At 41.7% G+C, this 22362-nt stretch overlaps 1 protein-coding gene across 4 annotated transcripts in view; it reads right to left on the bottom strand.

Moving 5' to 3' along the window:
• TAPT1 (transmembrane anterior posterior transformation 1) overlaps positions 1–22362 on the bottom strand; it is a 58964-nt gene that overhangs the window by 25617 nt on the left and 10985 nt on the right. For all 4 annotated transcript variants that reach the window (XM_031436980.2, XM_064487880.1, XM_064487885.1 and 1 more), the window contains exon 3: positions 9761–9879. In XM_031436980.2, coding sequence (XP_031292840.2) covers positions 9761–9879 — 119 coding nt within the window. The remainder of the gene's footprint in view (positions 1–9760; positions 9880–22362) is intronic.

Below are 22362 nucleotides of genomic sequence, written 5' to 3'. Positions count from 1 at the left end.
CATGATGCACCGTGCGTGTCATGTCTCGTAAGTGAAAGTGCCATCTATTCTAAACTTGGGATTTCAAGGCTACGCTCACTTGACCTTCTGGTAACAGCAGCTGTATTGCCCTCTGCAGGGGTTGAACCAACTTACACTTGCACTAGAAACGTGCGAGCCCATGGGCTCCGTGTTCGATTGGCTCTGGGATCTTTGCCAATCCCACTGGTGAAAAATCGGACCTAGCAGTTTCAGAGTTAGTTTCTCTCATCAGGAAACTGACATCTTCATACATTTAAGTTACTTACACTTTATGTGAATTCTCTCCTCATATCGTTTCCTTACTGGTTTGTAGAACAGTTTTTATATTCCAGAAGTTAGCCCTCCGTGACATGAGTTGAAAGTACTTGGGAATAACACAAGTTTGAACTACCTGGGTCAGCTTATAGATGGATTTTCTTCAATAAACATGTGCTACAGTACTACATGGTCTGCAGTTGGTTAAATCCATGGAAGTGAAAACACAGATGTGACGGAATCTTGGATACGGAGGGACCGTGTATTTAGAGGGCTGGTTATAAAGTCACACACAGATTTTCAACTAGGTGTAGGGTCAGGACCCCTCACCCCTGGCTCCTTAAGGTTCAACTACAGCTTTTCCTACTTAATATGAGTTGAATCATTCCTTACTTCTGAGGTCAGAGTATTAAGGGCTAACCTAAACTGTCAATGGAAATGTCTTCCTAAGACTCAGCAAAAAGCAAGTAAGAAAAGAAGAAAGTTAAGGTTACTTTCACTGGATATAAAACTCCTGGGACAGGAACGGGAGAGGTGCTTTCTCTGTCTCCTGCAGGCTCATTCCTCAAAGCAGAAGATGCTCAGTCTCCCGCTCTGGCCACTGCGTGAACAGTACGGTCAACACACAGCCCGGATATCTTCACTAGGGGCCACAGAGCCTCTTCACTGCCACCTGTCGTTACGACATTTTGGCAAACACCCCAGGGGCAAGCTGGCTCTTGGGGGCCGAAGGCCTCCTGAGCTCTGACTTACTTGGTATCATTCCTTGGCTCCCTATTCTCTGGCGCTCCTTCCGAGCCCTTGTCCACATTCAGATCAGGGGCGCCTTTCTTCCAAAGATCCTAGTAGGGTTCAACAAGGAATCTGTATTTCTTCCGAACCACCACCCAGAACACTGTTTTATAGGATGACGGGGAGGTGTACAATGCCAATCCTGTGAGCAGTGATACAGACCTACCCTTGTTTTCTACAGTGCACACTGCACGTGGCTTTCAGTCAGGTATGAATCTGATCTGTTCACAGAGAGAACACGGAATACTGCTGAAGTCCTGAAAAGAGGCAGGTTCGGTGAAGACTGTGTCCAGGAAGGGCTAGAAGCAGATGAGACACTGGGCTGAACCAACGAGCCTAAATGGGGACGGGTCCGAATGGTCCCGGTCAGACCATGTGTCCTCAGACAAGCGCCATAAACCGAGGGAAGTTATTCTTAGCGGTTAAAGTTGAAATTCTGGGTAAAACCGCATCGAGAGTAAAGTTGACCAGTCTCTCTATCACCATTTCTGTGTCCCTTTCTGTCTGCAGTGCTGTCCCTCTCCCTCCCAGGCAGACTCTGGCCCTTTCCTCCTTATGAAAACCACAGTGAGCCTTATCTCCCATCTCCAAACACACAACTCTGCCGAGGGCTATTCAGCTATCAAGGTAATTTCAGCCCCGACTCTAAGATTAAAAACAGAAGAGGTATTACATTTGTCAAAAGTTGGAGCTACATGTATTTTCAATTCAAACAATGAGAAGAGGAGACATCTGAACACTCTTGGGCTCCTGGCCTGTGTGCCTGTCTCCCTGGGATGGCCAGGGGACAAACTGAAGCATTAGCAAGGAGGACACACCCACCTCCCCCTCAGAATTACAGACACAGCTGAGCACACGCTGAAAATCCCAAATCGCCCACACAGTGTGGGCCTTTGTAATTAGGAACTATAGGTCATGTTTTATGAATTTAAAAAAAAAAATGACAGGAACAAAAAGTAGGGTGGTATTAATGAATTTGCATTAATTACCGAAAGATTTAGAAAGCTAATTAAACTAGAAATCTATACTTAGAGCTTTCGGTACTAGATTGGCATCTACTTAGTTAAGTGATCTCAGGCAAAGCATCTAATTTAAGAGATAAAAGGATTTTATATATATATGTATATATACACACACACATATATATACATGTGTGTATATATATGTATATATATCCAATTGTGCTTCTTTATAAACATGTGCAACAAAGGAACAATGTGCTAGTGTATCTCTGAAGGAGTATTATATTTAATACAAGTCACTGTTAGAATTTAGAGCTACAAAACATTAGAAAGAGATATCCCCAAATAACATAATACTACACATTTTGAACCAAGATGATAATTAATTAAATTTAAAAATTTAGCATAAATAACTTGAATTTAGCTTTATTTTGCCTGGGATTAAATCAGGTTGTAAAAATGACAGAAGAGTTGTAGAAGCACCTTATGGTACAATCCACAGTTACTCTGGCAGGTATTATTCTAGGCACTTTGTATATATACCTGTTTTATTTTTCACTATAATCCTATGAGGAAGGTACCACACCATCTCAATTTCACAGATGATGCAAAGAGTAGTCAAGAATGTGCCTGCAGCTGCAGAGTTAAGAATCAGGAAGTGAGGGGAGCAGGGATCTGACCTTTGGCATCTGGCTCCAGAAGGCATGTTCTCACTCCTATCTACCATTCTAGACTTTTCTTTAAAAGAACTTTTAAACTTACAGGAATCAGCAACCCAGCACATTTTATGTTTTCAGCAAAATGTAATACTGTATAATTTATCACTGTACTGTCACTTCACTTGGAAAAATTATTGTGCTAAAAAACAAATTAGCTATAATTTTTGTGCTTTATTTCTAAAAAGAGAATAAACAAGACTATTTCTATTAGAGTCCCTGCCTTCTGTGCACTCTCTGGTGAAAATTTTCCATTGCTTATATCATAGCTGGTTGCTACAAAGATGGCTCTGATTTTCAAAATTAAGGAGATTTATTCAAATAAAAAATAAAAGCAGCAGAACTCTTAAGAAACAAGGGTCTTGCTTTCATATAAATGTCCCTGCTAATGAAAAAGGAAAGCTGCAATAATAAAAAACTGTTTCTAAGGCAGGATCACATGTATCACAGCCTCTCTGAGTAAGAAAAAGAACCAACCTCAAAATGAGTTGACCTGGTTAAAACAACTTGAACCAGTCCCAGTATTGGCTTCCTCCTCTGCTGGGGTATTTCTGCATGACTATACGATAAGCTGCTTATGGAGCTGGAAATGCTTATCTACAGCCCTGCCAATCAACTCCGAATCGGCTTTTGAACAATACTTCCAGGCCAAACTTCTTCCTTATAAATGCCTCTTAAACAGTAGTTACTGGCAATTCATTGTGCAAATGCTGAAAATCCCACACTAACACATAAACAAGTGGAGGAAGCCATTGGACCAAGCGAAAAACCCATGAATCTAGTTTACAGGTTGGCTGCCAGTTATCATGAGACAAGTCATATTAAACACTATTCAGGAGAACTTAAAAATTCTTAAATTTTCAAGTTAAGCCACTCTTACAGAATTTAAATTTTCTGCATATCTAAATTTTATCTTTCGGTCATTCAAATACTTCCATTGGATTTGCACAATTATCAAATAAAGTGACCCAGTTGCTTCAAAGGACGCTTTATGGGAATAAGAAAGATGTAGCATAAAAAGACGACCAAGGCTTTTCCTTGCCTGTTTAGCAGGAGATAATATGCCAACTAAGACTAAAGTAAAAGCTGGTAGTAAACAGAAAGATCAGGAAGGAAGAAGAGGCAACACAAATGACCAAGCAAATGAGGTAATCCCTGCCGAGCTAACTTTCCGATCGGCGCTGAAATATGCCACGGTGCCAGCATGAAGTGTTTCATTACAAAAGACACAGACTGGCTCTTTCTTGCTCTCTTTCTCTTTTAATATTTTTAGCTATTTGTGGTATAATTGAAAGAATGAAGAAATACAAGCACTACTGGAAAAAAATGTAAAATAATAAAAATGGTCCCCATTTTTGGAAAAGTCATTTTATAATTTTAAAGTAGAATAAAGTATTGAGATGAAGATGTTTTCCTTAATTAGAAAACTGAAATTTTTAAGTCTTAAGTTTCTGTGACATACAGTAGAAAATAGTTACAAATGCTTAAATGGAATGATTAAAGTATTCTTTCGGCTTTACAATAATTTCAAACTATCAGAAGAAGTACTGGTTTTATAAAGCTGTATTTGGTGCTTGGAATGATGCAAAATAAAAACTGCTTATATTGAAGGTGAGTGATGGGGCATTGGAAATGACCTATTTGCTGTCAAATCTAGACTGATGCATAGAATTAAAGATCATTTTATCAAGTGATTTTTCTGTTAGGTGAGATCATGCTCAAATCCTGACCAAATGTGGACAAAGTAATGTTATGACCAAGTAAGAATGGGGAACCACATTGCTTCAGTATGTGTCCATCCCCAAATGGCTGTATCTGCTGATTTTTTTTCATCATGATTAATATACGTTTGTACTGATGTCAATTTGGCCAAGAGTATAGAAGGAAAAGTCAGGGTTTACTCACCACGAGGAGTCCCTGTGACACCACATTCCATCCTATAAAGGAAGTGAAAGTGCTCCTCCCTCCGTCTGATTCACGAGAGAGAAAGAGAGAGAGAAGGTTGTCATGTTGCCACGCTGCTTAGAGCGTCCCGGTGAGGAGACGGGGGACGACACAACCTGAGGTTATGAAGACTCTCTAATCAATGTACTGCTCCCTACAACTCAGCCACACAGATCAGCCCTGGTAAGAGGAAATAACAGCCATGCTCGTTTCCCCAGAGAAAGCTATCAAGAGCTCTCCCTACACGTGCGACAGGGGGTGGCACTGGTCACTCAGGCCAAAATTAAGGCTTATGTCTAAAAAGGGAAAAATCTACTGTATATGTATATGTGTGTGTTTATGTATGTGAAGTTAATTTTAGGTAGAACTACCTTGAAGGAGGTAAGGCATACGGAGGAAAACCCAATGGGTTAAGAAACTCAAGCATTTGAAATTCATCATTCTTCAGGGAGATAAGAGCTTTCTAAGGGTAAATTCTCAAAAGAAAGACATCATTGCCTCTTAAAAACAAAAAAGTACTTTAAGCCTCAAGTAAGAGTTATGCCTAAAACCATGGCATGAGATCCATAAAATTTCCTTGCACATATTTTATTTACTCTAATAGCAAAAGAAAAATACGCCAGCATTTCTTACTTAAACCTACTCTACACTATTACTGTCTAAAATATTTTAGCAAGGTTTTCAAAACTATCTGTTCTTGGCACTAGATAGTATCATTTTTCTCTACAATCTCCCTCAATTTTTAACTCAAATATGAAAAATCTGAAACACAAAACGAAGTCGCAGGTTTGAGGAGGAAAAAGGATTCACAGAAATGCCAGGTAAATTAAAACCACACGTACAGTTGGTTATTACTTATTTATTCTATAATTTTGGAAAAAAAGATGTTGGATACCTCTTTAGCATAATAGAGAGCATTCTATTTTTCTAAAAAACAAAATACTTTCATTCTCCCAAGAACACAGAGACCTCATATAATGAATCAAATTTCAATTCTGATTTCCATGTCCTCCTCATTAAAAAAATTATCCTAATTCAGTAAGTTTCTCAAATGTTTTTCCAAATTATACTACCCTATTGGGGAAAGAGGGAAGAAGTACTTTAATGAAACAGCTTTTAAAGAATCTGGATGTATTTCTTTATTTATTTTGGTCTAAGCAAAATATTTGGCGGCAAGGATTTTTCAAGATTGTTAATTCATTAGCAATAGCTTTCACTTAAATGTTCTTGATATTACTAAGGACAGGTATAAACTTTTTATGGAAACAGTGCATCCTTTGCAGACAACACATATACAACTACAGAGGCAAGAAAATCACCCTGCCAACATTTCAAAATGAAGAATATTTTAACAGAGTCAAAAGTTGGCAAAATGCTCACCAGTGGAGCCAATCACAATGAAGGCTGGGTTTCCTTGAGAGGTGGCAGAACCGCTCTGGTCCTCAGCCTTAATGAAAGGCAGTGAGGCTACTTGGCTGTCAGCACTTTAAACCCCAAAGCCAAAACCAAACACCATGGCAAGTCTGCGAAAGATTTGGAAATAGGTTTAAAGAATCAATTCTAAAGCAGAAAATCTGGGAGACTGTCAGCTTTCAGAAGCCTCTTGCAAATGCTGTACCAGATCTAACTGTGCAAGTAGCGGAGGCGGGAACGCTAATCTCATTTCTGGAAGGAGGGCGCTAACAGCGCTCTGCTGCCGGCACGACGCTGACACCACCGCACTGGAGACCGCAAACAGCTCCTGTTTCCAAGTCAGCATCTCGGTTACTTGGACAAATATCTCTTTTTTCACCCTTTTGGGGAATACTTTCAAAGAACTAAGGAACTAGGAAGATAGTAACTTTAAAAAAAAACAAAAACAGCAAGAAGACTAAAATCCAGGAGTGTGAGAAAAAGAAAACAGATAAAAGAATACAACCAACTTCTTTGCTGGTCTCTTTAATTCCGTCTTATCCCTTTGAAAAAGTAAAGTCAGACTGGAGGAAAGAGCACTTCTTGCTTTTGCTGAAAAAGATGGAACGTGGTACAGCCACAGGCAAGACAAATCAAACAAGCTTTCATGGAAGCAGACAATGTTGGAAGAAAAGCTATAAGAAGGCAAAATTTGGCTGATTAATAATTTTGTTTATATTCCTAAAAATATTTGAAAGGTCTTAAACTTAATATGAACAACAGCTTTGCTAATATAATTGCTAATATAATTTTTCACATTGCATTTCAAGTTTCAAATATTTCAAGTTTAGTGCTTTAAAAAAATAATGCTCAAAAATACATTGTTTTATAAATTGCTCAAAGAAAATACAAACTGCAGCTCACATTGCTGTAAGTAGAAAGCACTTCTGATAAATTATACTTTAGGCATTAAGACAGGAAGGCAGTATCTTAATATTCTATATCTGTACTCACATCGAGCATTTAAAAGTGCTGAAATTCTGTTATAATAAAAATTTTAACTGCATGTTACGTTTTACATTATCATGTATTTATTAGTGATGGCATAAAATGTAATTTTTCAGTTGATCCAAACTGCAGAAACAGCAAGAACTGTTTCCACAGGTATCAGTGTTAACAGGCTGCCCTCTGGTGTCAGTTAAGCCCTAAAACCTTGAAAATAGAATGTATTTGAATTCTGTTTTAAAATGTTACTCAGATTAATTTAGATTGAAAAATATTTTAAAGTGATCCACAAAAGTTATCATCTTTACTTTATATGCTTTAAAAAATCTTAAAATACCTAGAAATGGCTGGCTCAGGGACCACCAACCACGCACTCCAGCGAATGCGAGTAGCGGGCACCGGCTTCCCAGCGCTGCATCACCTCTGTGTTCTCAGAACAAAGACTGCTCTAATGTTACTTTGGTGTCTTGCTCCCCCAAGTGACAAGAGACACAGCTTAGATGCCTGTGCAACAAGATTGCTCTTCAGATAAGGACCTAAAATAAGAGGTCCTTGGGAACATTTCAAATCCCTCAGCCAGCGAACGTCCACTAACACACCCAAGGAGCCCCCCCGGAAGGGTGTTTCTAGGGTACACATCCTCCTAATGTTCTAGCTCATCATGCCAACAGTCATTAGAACATGCGCTGTCTTTAAAGGCTACTTGTGCCAAGATGGCTAGAACGTGATCTGCCTCACACTGTTGACCAAACAACAGCTAAAAACTAATCTCACTCATAGTGCAGACGTGAGCATCTCCACACGGCACGAGCTGTCTTATGTCAGGTACTTGCACCTGGCTTTACCCAATTTTCCGGGTGTCCATCCTTGTCACGCAATTGCACGTGAAGATTTATGTTTAGTAATGTCTTACTAGACTTCTTTCCTGCTCTTCTTAAAATAGCCACGATTTTATTGGGCTCCCAATGATGATAAAGGAACAGTGACAGAATACGAGGTTAGGCTTTGTTAACATTGAAGTGCCATGCTCCAAATGTCTTTAAAAAAGGTGTGCTGATATGAACAAAGCCTTCTTAAAAATTCTCCCAAAGGCATAAAGTGTGTACCTGAATTTCTTAAAGTTAATGGTGAATTCCTAAAAAAGATTCTCCCATTTGATTAACATGTAATTAATAAAATACGTAACATAATTCTCTCATTCTGGAAGGACAATAAGATTACAGAACATAAAGTATCACATAAAACAATGATGTGATCTTATTCTTATCATTGTTTTACTCCATGCAATCTTGCAAAGAAGTTTTCCTCTTACCACAATATGATCATCATGATCAATAAATAAATTCTTCCAATTTATACTAGAAGGATATCTTTCTTATTAAAACTAAGGCTCATTTTAAAAATGAATGCATGTGTTAATCAGAGCTTACTAAATATTAAGTATATGTTCATTTACTACATTAGAAGAGAATCTTCCATGACTTCAGTCTTTAAAAAATTTCAACATACAGTTCTGTATATTGACTAATAATTTTTAAGTTATCCTTTATCATGTTATTAATTATATATTTTATATACCATGGCTGAATCACCTACTTTATAGTTAAATAAAGTTTCACGTATTATTGTCCATTTCAGTATTTTAAAACTTTTTCAGAATGAAATGTATTTAGAACCGTGATGCATGCTAGACACCTCCCTTGGGCAGCTGGAGCGAGAGCTCTGCAGCAACGTTACAGGGAGTGACCACCCCGAGCGGACGTACGTTGACATAACAACACAGAGGAAAAACTGTCAACTCCAAATTTCTAACCTCAAGATCAACAAAGCATGAAGAGTCACGTTAGTTTTACATTTTCATCTTCCTGTGTCTACTTTTGGTAGAGAAGGAAGGAAATAGTATTTGTTCCTGTCTACTGCACCAGGCACTACACTGAGTATTCTTTTTACACCTCAGTCTTTGTGGTAAAAGATACTGGTTCTCAACATCCCCTTTCTACTGACGGAGACACAGGCTTGGAGAAGTTAGGCAGTTGCCCACAGCTCACCAGCTAATCAGCGCTTGACCAGGCTGGTGATCCTTCCCAGCAGGACGATGGTCTTCCAGAGTTTGCCCCTCTCACAAATCAGAGCGCGTCTCACCTGTAAGCAGTAACTAAGGCTCGCTAGGCCACGCGCGCAGTGACTGTCAAGTGAGATGGAGGAGAAACCCTGCAGCTAAGAGCTCCCTGGGAGATTCTGATGCCACTCGCCCTCGCCTCTCAGACCAGAACAAAAGCCTTCACTTTACAGATAATGCCCAGGAGGCCGAGAGATGCCAAGAAAATAAAGGCACTGGGTGAGGTGGCAGAGTGGTAATGAGGTCCTTGACCCAGTGCTGGGTCCTTCCTACTCTTCCACACAGACTCCTGCATTGCTAACATTAGGTCACTGGCCGGAGCAAAGTTCTGGTTCAAAAACATTTGGAAAGAAAAATGTGCATATAAAAAGCAGAAATATATAATATTCACTAAAAAGACAAAAGCATTAGTTTATACAGTAAGGGCCAAAGTGTGAATGCAACTTTATGAATTATCCCCATTCTAAAAAAATCTATCCAAGTGATTATTTATTTTAACTACAAGCAGTAAAAATAATCTAGACATTTGAAATAGTTCATGATCTGAAACTTACCTTAAGCCAGAGCAAGGCAGCGTGAAGAGCCTGAACAGTGCCAGGAAAACTCTTAAAGGAAGCAAAGTGAACACGTACAGAAATGCATCCAGGCACAGGAAGATCCCAAACACCATGAGCTGGATTTTAAAAGGAGAGAAGAATACAAAAAAACAAAGATAAAATAAATATCCTTTAAAATACTGTAGATGAAAATTTCAAACAATCAAGGAATTTCTAAACTTTGTAGGAAATTCATTTCTCATAACTATGAGAATAACAAGTTAATAGTTCTCCTCGTGTATATGAGACATATTTTAATGAAGAAATCCTTTTTCAAAATGCAACTTTGTAGTTCTTCTTCCAGAGTTTACCACCTACACAGGTCCATTACTCAACTGAGCACAGCTGCGAAACGTCAGACGCGGCTTTGTGAGTACTTCCTCAAGCTTGCGTTCTCTGACAGAGAACCTTCCAGATGAAACTTTGAAACTAACTTTATGCTTCATAATTTTGTTGTTTCCTGTTTATCAGAGTACTTCATGGATGAGAAAGATTGTAAATATACTGACTTAAAGTACCGTTTATGTTAAAAATATGTAAAGTGATCATGCATTTGGACACAATTTCATATATACTCAAACTTGCTGTACTCGGAAGGCATTATTCTTTTTCCTTAAAACTGAAGTATAGTTGATTTACAATATTGTGGTAGTTTCAGGTATACCGTGAAGTCATTCAGTTGTATGTATATGTATTTTCATTATTGGTCATTACAAGATACTGAATATAGTTCCAGAAGGCATTATGCTTAACTGGAGGAGTAGCCACTGATGTCTGCATCTCTCCCTCTTTTGTGTGTACTCGCACATCCTCCCTATTTTTCTGTGACTATCCATTTTTACCTGTTAGATTTAGGTCTAGATCTCACAGGAGGAAGACAGAGTCTTTTGATGGTTTAGAGAAGAAGCCACACCCAGACTACCAAACTCTGTTTCAAGGATGGTGACTTTCTCTAGTCTGACACACAAACATGGTATGGTATGTGTGCCCTCACACATAACACTCCACGGAATCTCAGTTAATACACTGCCCTACAGAAGTACACTAAGTAGTTAAAATCCACACTGTTACTCGCAGAATTGCATCTCCACAAATTCATATGCTGAAGGCCTAACCCACAGCACCTCCAAACGTGAGTGTATTTGAAGACAAGAGGTAATTAAGTTAAAATGAGGTGATGAGGGTGGGCACTAATCCAGCATGACTGGTATGCTTCTAAGAAGAGGGCACAAACGTGCGCAGAGGGAAGACACACACAAAGACATGAGAAAAGACGGCCGTCTGCAAGCCAAGGAGAGGCCTCCGAAGAAACCAATCCTGCTGACACTTTGACCTTGGACTTCCAGACATTAGAACTGTGAGAACACAAACTTCTGTCCTTTAAGACACAGTCTGAGGTATTTTGTTACAGCAGCCGTAGCCAACTAACAACATGCCTTTAAAAGAAAGGGCACATTTTATTAATTTTTTGCAAGATGTCTCAAAGAAAACAATACACACACACACACACACACACACACACACACACACACACACACACACATACATATGTGTATGTATGCATCTTTACACACACAAGTGCGCGTGCGCGCTGGGCTTCTTAACAGATGGTCAGTCAGTTGCCCTGTCTCTGTCCTCAGCACAGTCACAGTCCTGTATCTGTCTCCTTGTTCTGCACAGGGGAGTGTCGTAGAAGACTGAGCACGGGCCACCTAAAACTAGTGGTCTGTCCTTATTCCTCTCCTGTCACCAGGAATCCTCTCCCCGTTCACTGGGGGACTGCTAGTTGTACCCCAAAGGCAGGAAACGCAGACACCTGACGCCCCAGAAGGCACGTGGTGTGTGTGCACAAGCAGACAGCACGCTGGGAAGGAGAAGAAGCGGCTGTCTCTCCCATAGCCTCACACTGGGGATGAACGCACCGTCCATTCATCCAGCATCTGCTAAGCTGTTAATATGGGTCAAGTGACATGCTCGGCCGGGCGGGCACAAGCCAGGCAGGACACCAGGACGGGGTTCCTGCCCTCAGCAAGCTTCTTCGGCTTTTCACAAAAAAAGACACCAGCATGTAGATAAAGGAGGTCCAGGCAGAGCTGGCTGCTGCTGTGACAGAACTAGGCTACAAGGAACAGGGGAGCCACAGGGAGGGAATGGCCAACCCAACTTGGGGAGATTTGGAAAAAGCTCCAAAGAAGAGGGAATTCTTAATGACATTTGAGATGAGGGCTACTGACATGTGCAGAGGGTGGGCTGGGCAGTGGAGAGGGTGGAGGAAGGGAAGGCAGCTTTCCAGGGGGAGGAAGCCTGAGCAGGAACACAGGTGAGAAAAGTGACTGCGCAGACTGAAATTTCCTCTGAAAGAATAGACGTTTCTCTTAAAGAATATAGTTGCCTTTCTTAGGCTTAGAGGAATCTGTATGAATAGTGTTTATGGTTTATAGTGAACAGCAGTAACAGAAGTCTAATGGGCCTTCCCCTCACATTTTAAACCAGCCCACAAACTCCGTGGGTAAACAAAAATCTCCCACTGCATGCTGACCATGGAGCGACCACCTGGAGCTGTCAATACACTAGAGCTTGACATTAAAATGGGAGAAAAGCAAGTGGCTGTGATCTAAAGAAACTTCAACTAGGCAGAAAGACAGCATCCATCTAGAAGAGAACACAACATACACAAGAAAAGCAGCAGAAATGCCTTGTAGGGTTAGAAACATAAAAAAGTGACTCAACTACTGTACCTATTGTTCAGATGTTGCACTTTTCCACAAAGCACAGCCTTCTTTTTAAATTGTTTACAAATGAAAATTAGAAAATTTCCTTAAAAAAGTAAACAAGATGTAATCCTGAAAACATTCATCCTCAAAGGAGGCAGAGAAAGCGGTGCTGGGCTGAGTGTGAGCCTGGTGCCCTGCTGCACACTCCAGGGCATCGTGTTTTATTCACCTGGCCACCCAGAGCCTGAAGCAGCCGCGCCAAGAACGACCCCTGTGTTCTGTACACGGTGCTGACTGCTTACTAATTAATCCCCCAATAGCTTTTGAGCTAGTGATTATCACCCCTGCCTGACACAGGAGGAAACCTCGACTCTGGAGGCTGAATGCTTGCCCGATGCTGTGGGTAAAGTAAAGGAACTGGCAGTCACACCTGTGTCTGCCCCACCCAAGGCCCTACACGCTCTCCTTGACACAGTCTGAGCACAGTAAAAAGATCTGACTCCCTATTTTTACCAAGCATAGGAGTTAACATAGGAGTTAACAAAATTTTCTCTGTGCTAACTAGTCTTTTGCCAATTTGCCTAATGTCATAAAAAATGCAGATTTAAAATGCATTTAAACTTACAAGAGGCATTAAAATTTCACATATACAGATTTATAGCTGGCTTTGAAAATATGTCAATAAAATTAAAAGATTTGAGGATACATTGGTAACCAAAATAATGTATACTCTCACAACTTCAGTTAATTTGTACAGCATCTTGATAAAATAGGCAAGGACTACCCCCTTTTTAATTGGATCAAATAACCATAACGTGTTCAAGCAATCTTAAGTAACATCCAATGGGAGTTTCCCTGAAATATACAATATGTGACAATAAGGTAATGAAATCAGCCTCATATATAACACTCTCTGTTTCCCTTTTGAGAAATTTCAAAATAAATACAACGTGGTGACTAAAATCAAAGAAGCACGATGCTTTTGAAATATGCCTCCTTAAATCACGGGTGAACACCTGTCCTGTTAGATGACAGTCATGCCATGCACATCCTTGCCACACTCTTGTCCCATTTGCCCATTTCTCTCTGCTCGGGTGCTGCCTCTCCAGCCTCACCTCGCTTTCCCCATCCAGTAGAACATGGCATCTTACTTCACCTGCGTCTCACCTTCACGGGAGAAGGCTTTATAATGAGTATGTCATCTCTCTGAACTGGCAGTTACACGAATAACAAAACACAGAAAACCAAAGCACAATCAACGTACTTCAAGAAGAAATTCTACACTGGAGTTTTTGGCCTTCACCTCTTATCCATTCTGTGTATTTTTTCCAGGGATGAAAGACAAAAATGCTACACAAGGTCTTATGTGAAAACTTCCCAGAGCTAGCTCAGTCTTTGATTTGTCCCTCTTTCTTTCTCTTGACCACATGCTTATCGTACGCTCTACTGTCACAGGGAGACCTTGTGTGGAGGGGCTTCAGAAGCCTTTTACAGGTACCGGGCAGTACAGCCAGGCGCTGGCCAGGTGCTGTGTGCAGGGCTTCCGTCCATCCTCACCGCGCCCCGCCTCGACTCTGCGGTGAGACTCAGGAGCTGGCCCAGCTCATGCGCAGCAGAGGCAGGGTTGGACTTCAGTCTGCAGGAGACAAGGCTTTGAAACTGAAGCACTACTTCTACTAAAGACAACTGTCAATCAGCCTCAACCTTGCCAGTGGGTTTAGCCTTATGTATTAAAAAAAAAGAAAGAAAAACAAAGATTTAACCTAAGTTTTTAACATCTGAACTTCAATGTTAAAACTACAAAATGGCAACAATTCTGTAACAGTTGGTCAACAAAACATCACACGCTAGTGAAAATTTCCACAACCAGCTCTTACCACATTCATCTCGAACCAACTACTATCACTCTTAATCAAATGAAAACTACTAGCCTCAAAAGACATAGACAAATGAAAATGCTGGCCTCTTTCTGCAGAGTGGAGCAAGGTTTCTTAACTTTTAAAAAAATGTTTACCCCTTTTGACAAAAATCTCCTGCCTTCCTTTTAATGCCATTTGAAATGTCAAAATGAATAAAGTGGTATGGCTAAAATTAAAGTACCATAGTGATTCCAGGCTATGTCTCTTTGAATTGCACAAAGTATCTCCTGGCAACTCTGAATCCGTCTCCACCACCATCACCAACAACTAGTGCCTGCCAGCCGAGCATGGCTGCTCTGGGGTGGAAGCTGGGAAGCAGGGGTCAAGTGGGAAGCATGTTCCCCTCCGTACAAGGCTCTGGGTCTACTGCTTCACTCGTCATGCTAACTCCACACGGGGTACAAGGTCATTAAGAAGGACACCTTCCCCCGGGAGTTCAAATCTAGTGCACGGGACATAGACCCCAAAGTAAGGGCCAGAAGGCTAAGCACGAGGGTGGGCACTGGGGAGTGTGCCTGGGGAAGGGAGGAACAGCGCTGGCAAAGATCTGCCAGGAGGAGACAGGGCGGGCACTAGATGCTGCCAGGCACAGCAAGGAGGAACAGCATGGCAAAGACAAGAGCGTGCGCAGGAGCAGTGTGAGCGGGAGGCCGCGGGGGTCAGCGGTCCCTTCAGTCAATCACTCAGGAGCACAAATCCTCATCCTGGGTTCTAGAAGTTCTCAACAAACCCACATACGGGGAGCCATGGTTAGAAGAATGTCAAGGCAAATGAGTTACTAATAAGGAAGTTTACAAATGCTTGATTCTGAAAGCAATTACTTCCTTCAAGGTCAGCTCTATAACAAAATAATTTTTATTCACCTGAATTCAAAAATTCACACCCCAGGGAAGTCTCTACCCTAGGGGACGGGAGACAAAGGGATCACCGTAAGCCAGGTACCTTCACCGTAAGCAAGGTCACAGAAACATACGTAACCGCGGGAAACAAAGCCGTTTTGATAAAAGGCTTCGTAATAATCAACCTACACCTGACATATTTAACACGAGGAATCTGTTTCCTTGGAGGTAAATACATAAATCGAAGATTTTAATTTGTAGAAAGACTATGTGCATGGAGAGGTCTTGAGATTTCTCTTACTTCTCTTATTTTTAATCCATGTTGAACACTGTTACACCCTAAGCACTTGACCCACATTAACTTATTCATCCTCACAACGACCCTGGAGGCCGAGGCCACTCCCTGGCCTTTTGCAAGGACACAGAGGTCTGCGATGCACGAGGCTGGTGTGCCCTGGGGACCCGACAGCACGTCTGAGAGGTCCTAGCAGCCGCGGCGGGCTTGGGGAGCTGTTGCGGGCTGTGATCAAACACCCTCCAGGCTGGGGTCTCCTGTTCTAGGGGCTGACGAGCAGCACCGCGGCTGGCTGAGTGTCAGCACAGACGACAGTTAAGGAGGAGAACACTAGTCTGAGTGAGAGATCACAGGGCCTGATGTGGCACAAGGGAGAGAGAGGAAGAGAGATTTAAGGCTGTTTCCAAAGCTAATGTGACAGAAATAAGTCACTTGATTCAGAAAGATGAACAAAGCACCACAGTGCCAAGATCACACACTCTCCTACATACATCAGGGAGCGGGGTGGAGGCCGGAAGTCTTCAGCTGGCTGCCCCAGAACTATCTGACGGGTCCTACATGCCCACGAGGGAGCAAGGCCAGCGCTGGGCCACTCCCCGCTCACCCCCAGGCCCCACTTCTGAAGGGGGCTGCTGGTGCTGCCGCCAAACCGGCCCTGCCCCCCGAGGAGAGGGAAGGAAGACAGCTGAAGGTTATGGAAGCTTCTGTCACCACCGCTACAAGCCAGGGGTGACAAGCCTCAGACGGGACGAGAGGAACCCCAGCCACGGTTGCTGGGATGCTGAGAAGTGCAGCTCCCCATGGCTTTCCTGGGTCTCCTTAGCTGCAGGACTGAAAATCTGAGTCACAGTGTGGCACAAACAAGAGCTGCATCACGAGAACAATATAGGGGAGTTAGTCCCCAAACATGTTTTCAGGAAACCATAAACTGAGCAGGATGCCCAAGAAACCACCACCAGAAACACAGATCTAAGGGCTCGCTCTTAGATTCACAATGAAATCCTGGGGTGTTTTACTGAAATAAAGAGGAAACGATGGCCACGACTACCTCTTTTTAATACTCACTCATACCGAGAAGCAAAGCTGCTTCATATGATAGTTTGATTAGTTCATCATTCTGCAAGGAACTTTTTGAATGATTTTTCCCACGTGCTATCACCCGATCTGACCCTCAAAAAAGCAGAACTAAGTTCCACCCCCAGGAGACGTGAGATGTCCCTTTCTGTGACTCTTCCCACAGTTCCCCCTTCCCCTGCTCCTTCTAGGCAAACTCAATCACAGGGCGGTGGACTAGCAACCCTCTTGAGATGACCCAGTCCAACCTCCGAATCTTAGATGAAGAAGGTCAAAGCCAAAGGAACGCCTCAGTCAGGCTGCTGGGCTTTTCCCTGAATACCTGGCATGAGAAGCTACGTCTGCTGAATCTCAACCCCAGACTCCCAAGTGGCAGGAGCCTCTCCCTTTCAGTCAGGACAACCGTCCATGCCCCAACACACTATTCCATACCTAGAGTGACACCTCAATCTTCAACCTGATGAATTTAAAACTTATAAAAATTTATTAGACTCTTAAGATAACTAAGTAGTTCTATTCAAGACTAAGTTGAATTCAATTAAAAAATACACAAAATAACTATAATGTACACAGCATGGTAACAATGAAATAAAGGACTGCCGAAAAGCACAGAATTACAAGGTAAAGAAAAGTCAAAAATATACTTTCATTTTATTGCAACCTCTTAGGATAGGCAAGGTTACATAAACATATGTAACCACAGAAAAGTAATTTTGATAAAAGTCTTCATAATAATCACAACCTACATCTGACATGTATTTAACTCAAGGAATAAATTTCTTAAGAGGTAAAATAAATAACTCAGTGGATTTTAACCTGAAGGAAGACCACACACCTAGAGGGCTTGTGAGCTCCCCACACGTCTCTTCTCCCTCGCACACGCTGAGCACCGCTGTGCCCCGGGAGCAGAGCCTCGGGGTGGGTGCCCAGGTACCACCGTCAGTCTGCTCCTGCCTTTGCTGGAAAAGCATGACAGTCACTGTCCCAGTCCCCATGCAGCTGGGATGGCTGTGGAACTCCACTGGGCCAATGACACACAAGATGAAGGAAGCATGCTGAGACACTTTAAACTCTATAAAAGGGACAGTGGAAAAGGCAGCATGGTCATCGCCTCTTGTTTCTGATTATAATGCAGATGTAATGCCTGAGGTTGCAGCTGTCAGCCTTCTATAAAAAGGCAGCAAGCAAGAGGACCAAAAGCCAATTTGCCAACCATGGGATGGTGAAGTAGAAAGATAAAAAGGACTTGAGTCCACGCTGGCTTCATTAATCTGCTGGAACGACTGAGACCTCCTTCCTCTAGACTCGTTAAAAAAAATTCTTAAAAGCCTTTTTGTTTAAGTCACTGTTAGGTATTCTGTTACATGCACAGCCAGAAGTATGTTTCAGAAATAAATTTTAATTTCCTCCCAAAGTTAGTCTAAACTTTTTAGGCTAACCATTCAAAGTAGCTTGGATCCAGCCTATCCTTCCAGCATACCTGAACTTCCTTGTGTGTTCCTAATAATTTCCACCCCCTGCCCCTCTCTGATCTCCCTAGCATACCCAAGGGCTTATTTTGTACATGGTCCAGGGTAAATTGTTTGTATGGGGTCGAAATGTAATACACTAACATGTTTCCACTAACACATAGGTTAAAGGGAGCTCTGTCTGGATGTCTGTATGGGAATGCACGGTGGGGCAGGCAGAGGACGCAAAACTTTAAGACTACACGTATCTCAGGAGGCTGTGAACGGGATTTAATGTTAACTCATTTCAAGTGCTCAGACTTGTGTCTAGCATTAATCTTTATTTGGTAAATACTATTTGTTTTATTTATTTTTAGTGTTTTTTTTTAAATCATACTTTTTTATTGAAATGTAGTCAATTTACAATGTTAGTTTTATGTTGTATAGCAAAGTGATTCAGCTATACATATACATATATATATATTTTTTTTCAGATTCTTTTCCATTACAGCTCATTACAAGAAATTGAATTTAGTTTCCTATTTGTTTTATTATTAACACAGAAATGGAAGCCAGAGGTGGAACATAACTGGCCAAGCCAAGTAGGGTATGGAGCAGTATAAATCACTCACCAGGAATCTCCTCTCCAGGAAACTGGTGATCCCTGCCTGGTTCCACCAAGCACCTGGTTAAAGTGACCATTGTCTGCCCTAACTGTAAGCTCCAGCCATGTGGCTGCTGAGGCCAGTCTTGAGGGCTTGGCAGAAAATGTCAGGGTGGTAGGGTGTGTTATCTCTATGGCCATCAGCTCATGAAAGAGATAAGCTTTACCCTAAGACAGCTGGCTAAAAGGAAGAAGAGAAGAAAATAGTTTATTCTCTAAAGGTTCTTTCTGCCTGAGGTCAGCAAAACCAAGAAGGCTGAGGGTCAGAAAACCATGCCCCTCGCAGGGTTAGAAAAATCAAGTTTATTAGCAAGCAAAGCAGGAAGATTAAAAGTATAACGTAAGATCAAAGTGGGGCATGGGGGAACCTTGAAAACCAGTCCTCTCCCAATCACTTCCTGCTGTCCTTGGCCCAAGGCGACAGCTACCTCTACTGCAAGCAAGACCTCCTCTGGAATGCATCCTGAGGACAAGAAACCTTTCAGATGTCCCTGTTCTCCCAGGGCAGGGCACTCCAGAATTGCTGAAGCAAGGCTGGTAAAACACTTTAAAAACACTTATATAAGGCTTACCACATAATTAACATACAGGTGAGAAAACCGAGGCGCACGGACAGAAGTGAATTGGTCAAAGCCTCAAGGAACTTGAGCCAAGATTCAAATCCAGGCAGCTCAGCTTTAGAATTCATGCCCTCAATCTCTCCGCTATCCTGGCTCTCAGTACAGGATGCACATAAAGTACAGTTCAGCCTTCTTGGCTGTATCAAAGACAAACACACAGCCCCTGAAAGGGACCACGTAAGCAGTTAGCAGATCCAGGACAAGAACCCAAAAGGTGTGTGTGCAGAAGGGAAAAGGGATTTGCAGAGAAAAAAAGAAATGCTGCCCCAAAGTCAACAAAATACTCCAAAATTTCATACCATTACATTAGATTGAGAAGTTCAAATGTAAAGAAGTGTTAATAATTAGAAATACTACTTTAAATATATGAGAAATTCATCTTTATTAAATGTCAAGTATAACGTGTTTATCCACTGACAATATTACACAAAAACCTTGGGATTTTTTTTTTTTTTTTACAATCATTAAACAGCTCTAGTAAGAGATACTGAGTTGACCTTTCTCTTGACTTCAAAGTATAAGCATTAATTACATGTTTTACCATATTTGCAACCCCTGAACAAGCAAAGTACTCCTTAATTATCAAGTTTCTCTTCCCGAAAAGGTTAGGTGAAAATGCCAAGCGTTTACCCAAAAGAAACAAGAACAACAACAAAAGTGAGTGAGGCATTACATTTAGAGTAGACAACGTAAACACAAAGGAAACCAGGAAAAGTCAGTTAAGTTGCTATCATAACAGAAGCCTGAAGTGGACCCCCTCATATAAAATAAAGGCCATGGGGATGGCAGAGTGAATTCATGCTGTTAAGAGAGATATTTAAGCCTGCAATTAAACAGAAATCTAACTCTTTTTTCCTCTATGCTTCAGTGAGTCCTAGAAGAAAAAATTGCTCTAAACAGAAAAAGACAACATTCTTTCATACATTCAAGCAATGAAACTCCTAAAGTGTTGTTCTAAGAGACTAAACCAAAATTTCCCAAATAGGACTAAAGCCAAAAGCCCCTCTCATGGGAAGCAGGATTAGAGAACAATCACAACTGTGCATAAGCAGTGTTCCTTCAGCTTTTCTGACAGGATGCATTTTACCCACATACAAATGAAACCAAAGTTCCAAGAAAAAACACTTACCCTTAGGACTGGCAATGAATGTAATCTGACACTTTTTCTATTCTTTAAAAAAGAAAAAAAAAAGCCTAATTGATTACAATTGACCATGCAGGTTACTCCCCCATCAGTGGTCCCACAATAGACCACAGATAGAAAAACTAGTTTTTACTGAAGCCTCATCAAGACCCGCAGGGATTTTCCCCAGAAGACATCTTAACACTCAGAATAAAACACACGAAATGCTTACAAATGTCTATAAGGAAGCTACCCAGAAACGTGCTTATTTCAATGTTGCTAATAAAAGAGAAGGATATGTGTGTTGAACCTGCCTCTGAAGAGGTGACAAAATTCTGAGGGCTCATTTTCCTGTCACAGGTGGGCAGTACAAGAGGGAGGACGGACAACCACCTGCTTTGAGGCAGCCCCCTGGGTGTGTCCATAAAGTCTGGCTGTGGATTGTGGGCAAATCCCCCTGTGCTCTCCCCAGAGGAAAATGGGAGTACACACCTGCTCAGACAGGTGCGAGAAAAAAACTTCCCTCATAGAGGCTGACACCAGGGGGTGAAAACTGCACTAGGCTGGCACTGCCCTGTCCGAGAGCCCAGCAGTGCCCTCTGCAGCATCCTCACACTTCCTGCCCGGGGCTTACCACTGGAAAAAGTGAGCTCGAAAAGCTGGTTGAAGTGTTTTAAGAAAGACACATGAATAACTTAATTTTCTGTTTTGTTTTGTTTTTTCAATCAGAAGAACACTGTCCCCGAGGCCCCTCCTGGACAAAATCTTAAAGCAACTCCAATGACAAAGATGCTGCTGCACTTGCAGAGGAGGGTCACCGGGACGCCCCCCTCATCTCCAGCCCGTCTGCTCCTCCACAGAACCCCAGAACTCCCTAGAAAAGCAGCAAGACAATAATAAAAGCACATTTAATGATCTTGACCAAAGGCAACAAACTGTTTCACAGTCTCAAATGTCAGCTTGACCCCCAGCTCTCTAAATCCCACCTTAACACAGAACTTCCCAAAGCTTCCACAGGCACCATGCCACCGAGAGCTCATTTCTCAAGCTGTCACTCCAAATCCGACTCTCTTCCTTCCACCAAACTGATGGACTGCCAGAAATAAAGAACATCAGCCAAACCACCTGCATCCTTCTGCACATTGTCCACCGCACCTCCTGTTACGACAATGCACGGAGTGAGCAAACCAACACAGCTCCCTGAGAGCTGCTCCAATGGAGAGCATGATTCTAAGCAAGCGGCTGGAACATCACAAGTTTTACGTTACTATAAAAGTATGAAAACGTGCTGCAATATAGCTGCAGCTGAATTATTTCTTAATTCTCTGCTTCTTATAAGGAATTTCAGAATTGTTCAGACTCGACTCTAGCGACAGAGGGAAGAGAGCCACCTTCCTGTCTGACAGGTCCTGATGCACCGAGACGCAGTCGAGGGAGGACGGTGTGTAGCAGTTAGTGTCGCGGTTACTGTGCACATCCTGTGCCGTGATGTGTTCTGTGAGGAAGGTCAAGTGAATCTCCTTTTTTCTTTTTTTTCTGAAGAGACTGTCGTTTAATGTTTCTGAATATGAGGGCTTTTTGAGAAACTGAAGTCTTAAAAAAACGGCTGAAATAATTTATATCACGTTGAATGGAAAAACAAAAAAACCCTGATTCTAGTAAAACAAAATTGAAGAGAACTAAAGAAGTGAGTGGAGAGTAATTCCATGGAAAAAGTTATTTGGATGGGACACAAACGGAAATATGGTAAGTTTAATAAGTAGCAAAGTTACAAATCATTGGATGTTACACTAAAAATACACTTTTAAAAGACTCTTCCTGTATGGGAATTCCTATCCCCCAATATATTTAATTACTTACGATC

Source organism: Camelus dromedarius, chromosome 1 (genome assembly GCF_036321535.1).
Source record: "Camelus dromedarius isolate mCamDro1 chromosome 1, mCamDro1.pat, whole genome shotgun sequence".
NCBI lineage: Eukaryota > Metazoa > Chordata > Mammalia > Artiodactyla > Camelidae > Camelus > Camelus dromedarius.
Note: the sequence above shows the minus strand (reverse complement) of the source record. Positions and strands in the feature narration are given on the sequence as shown.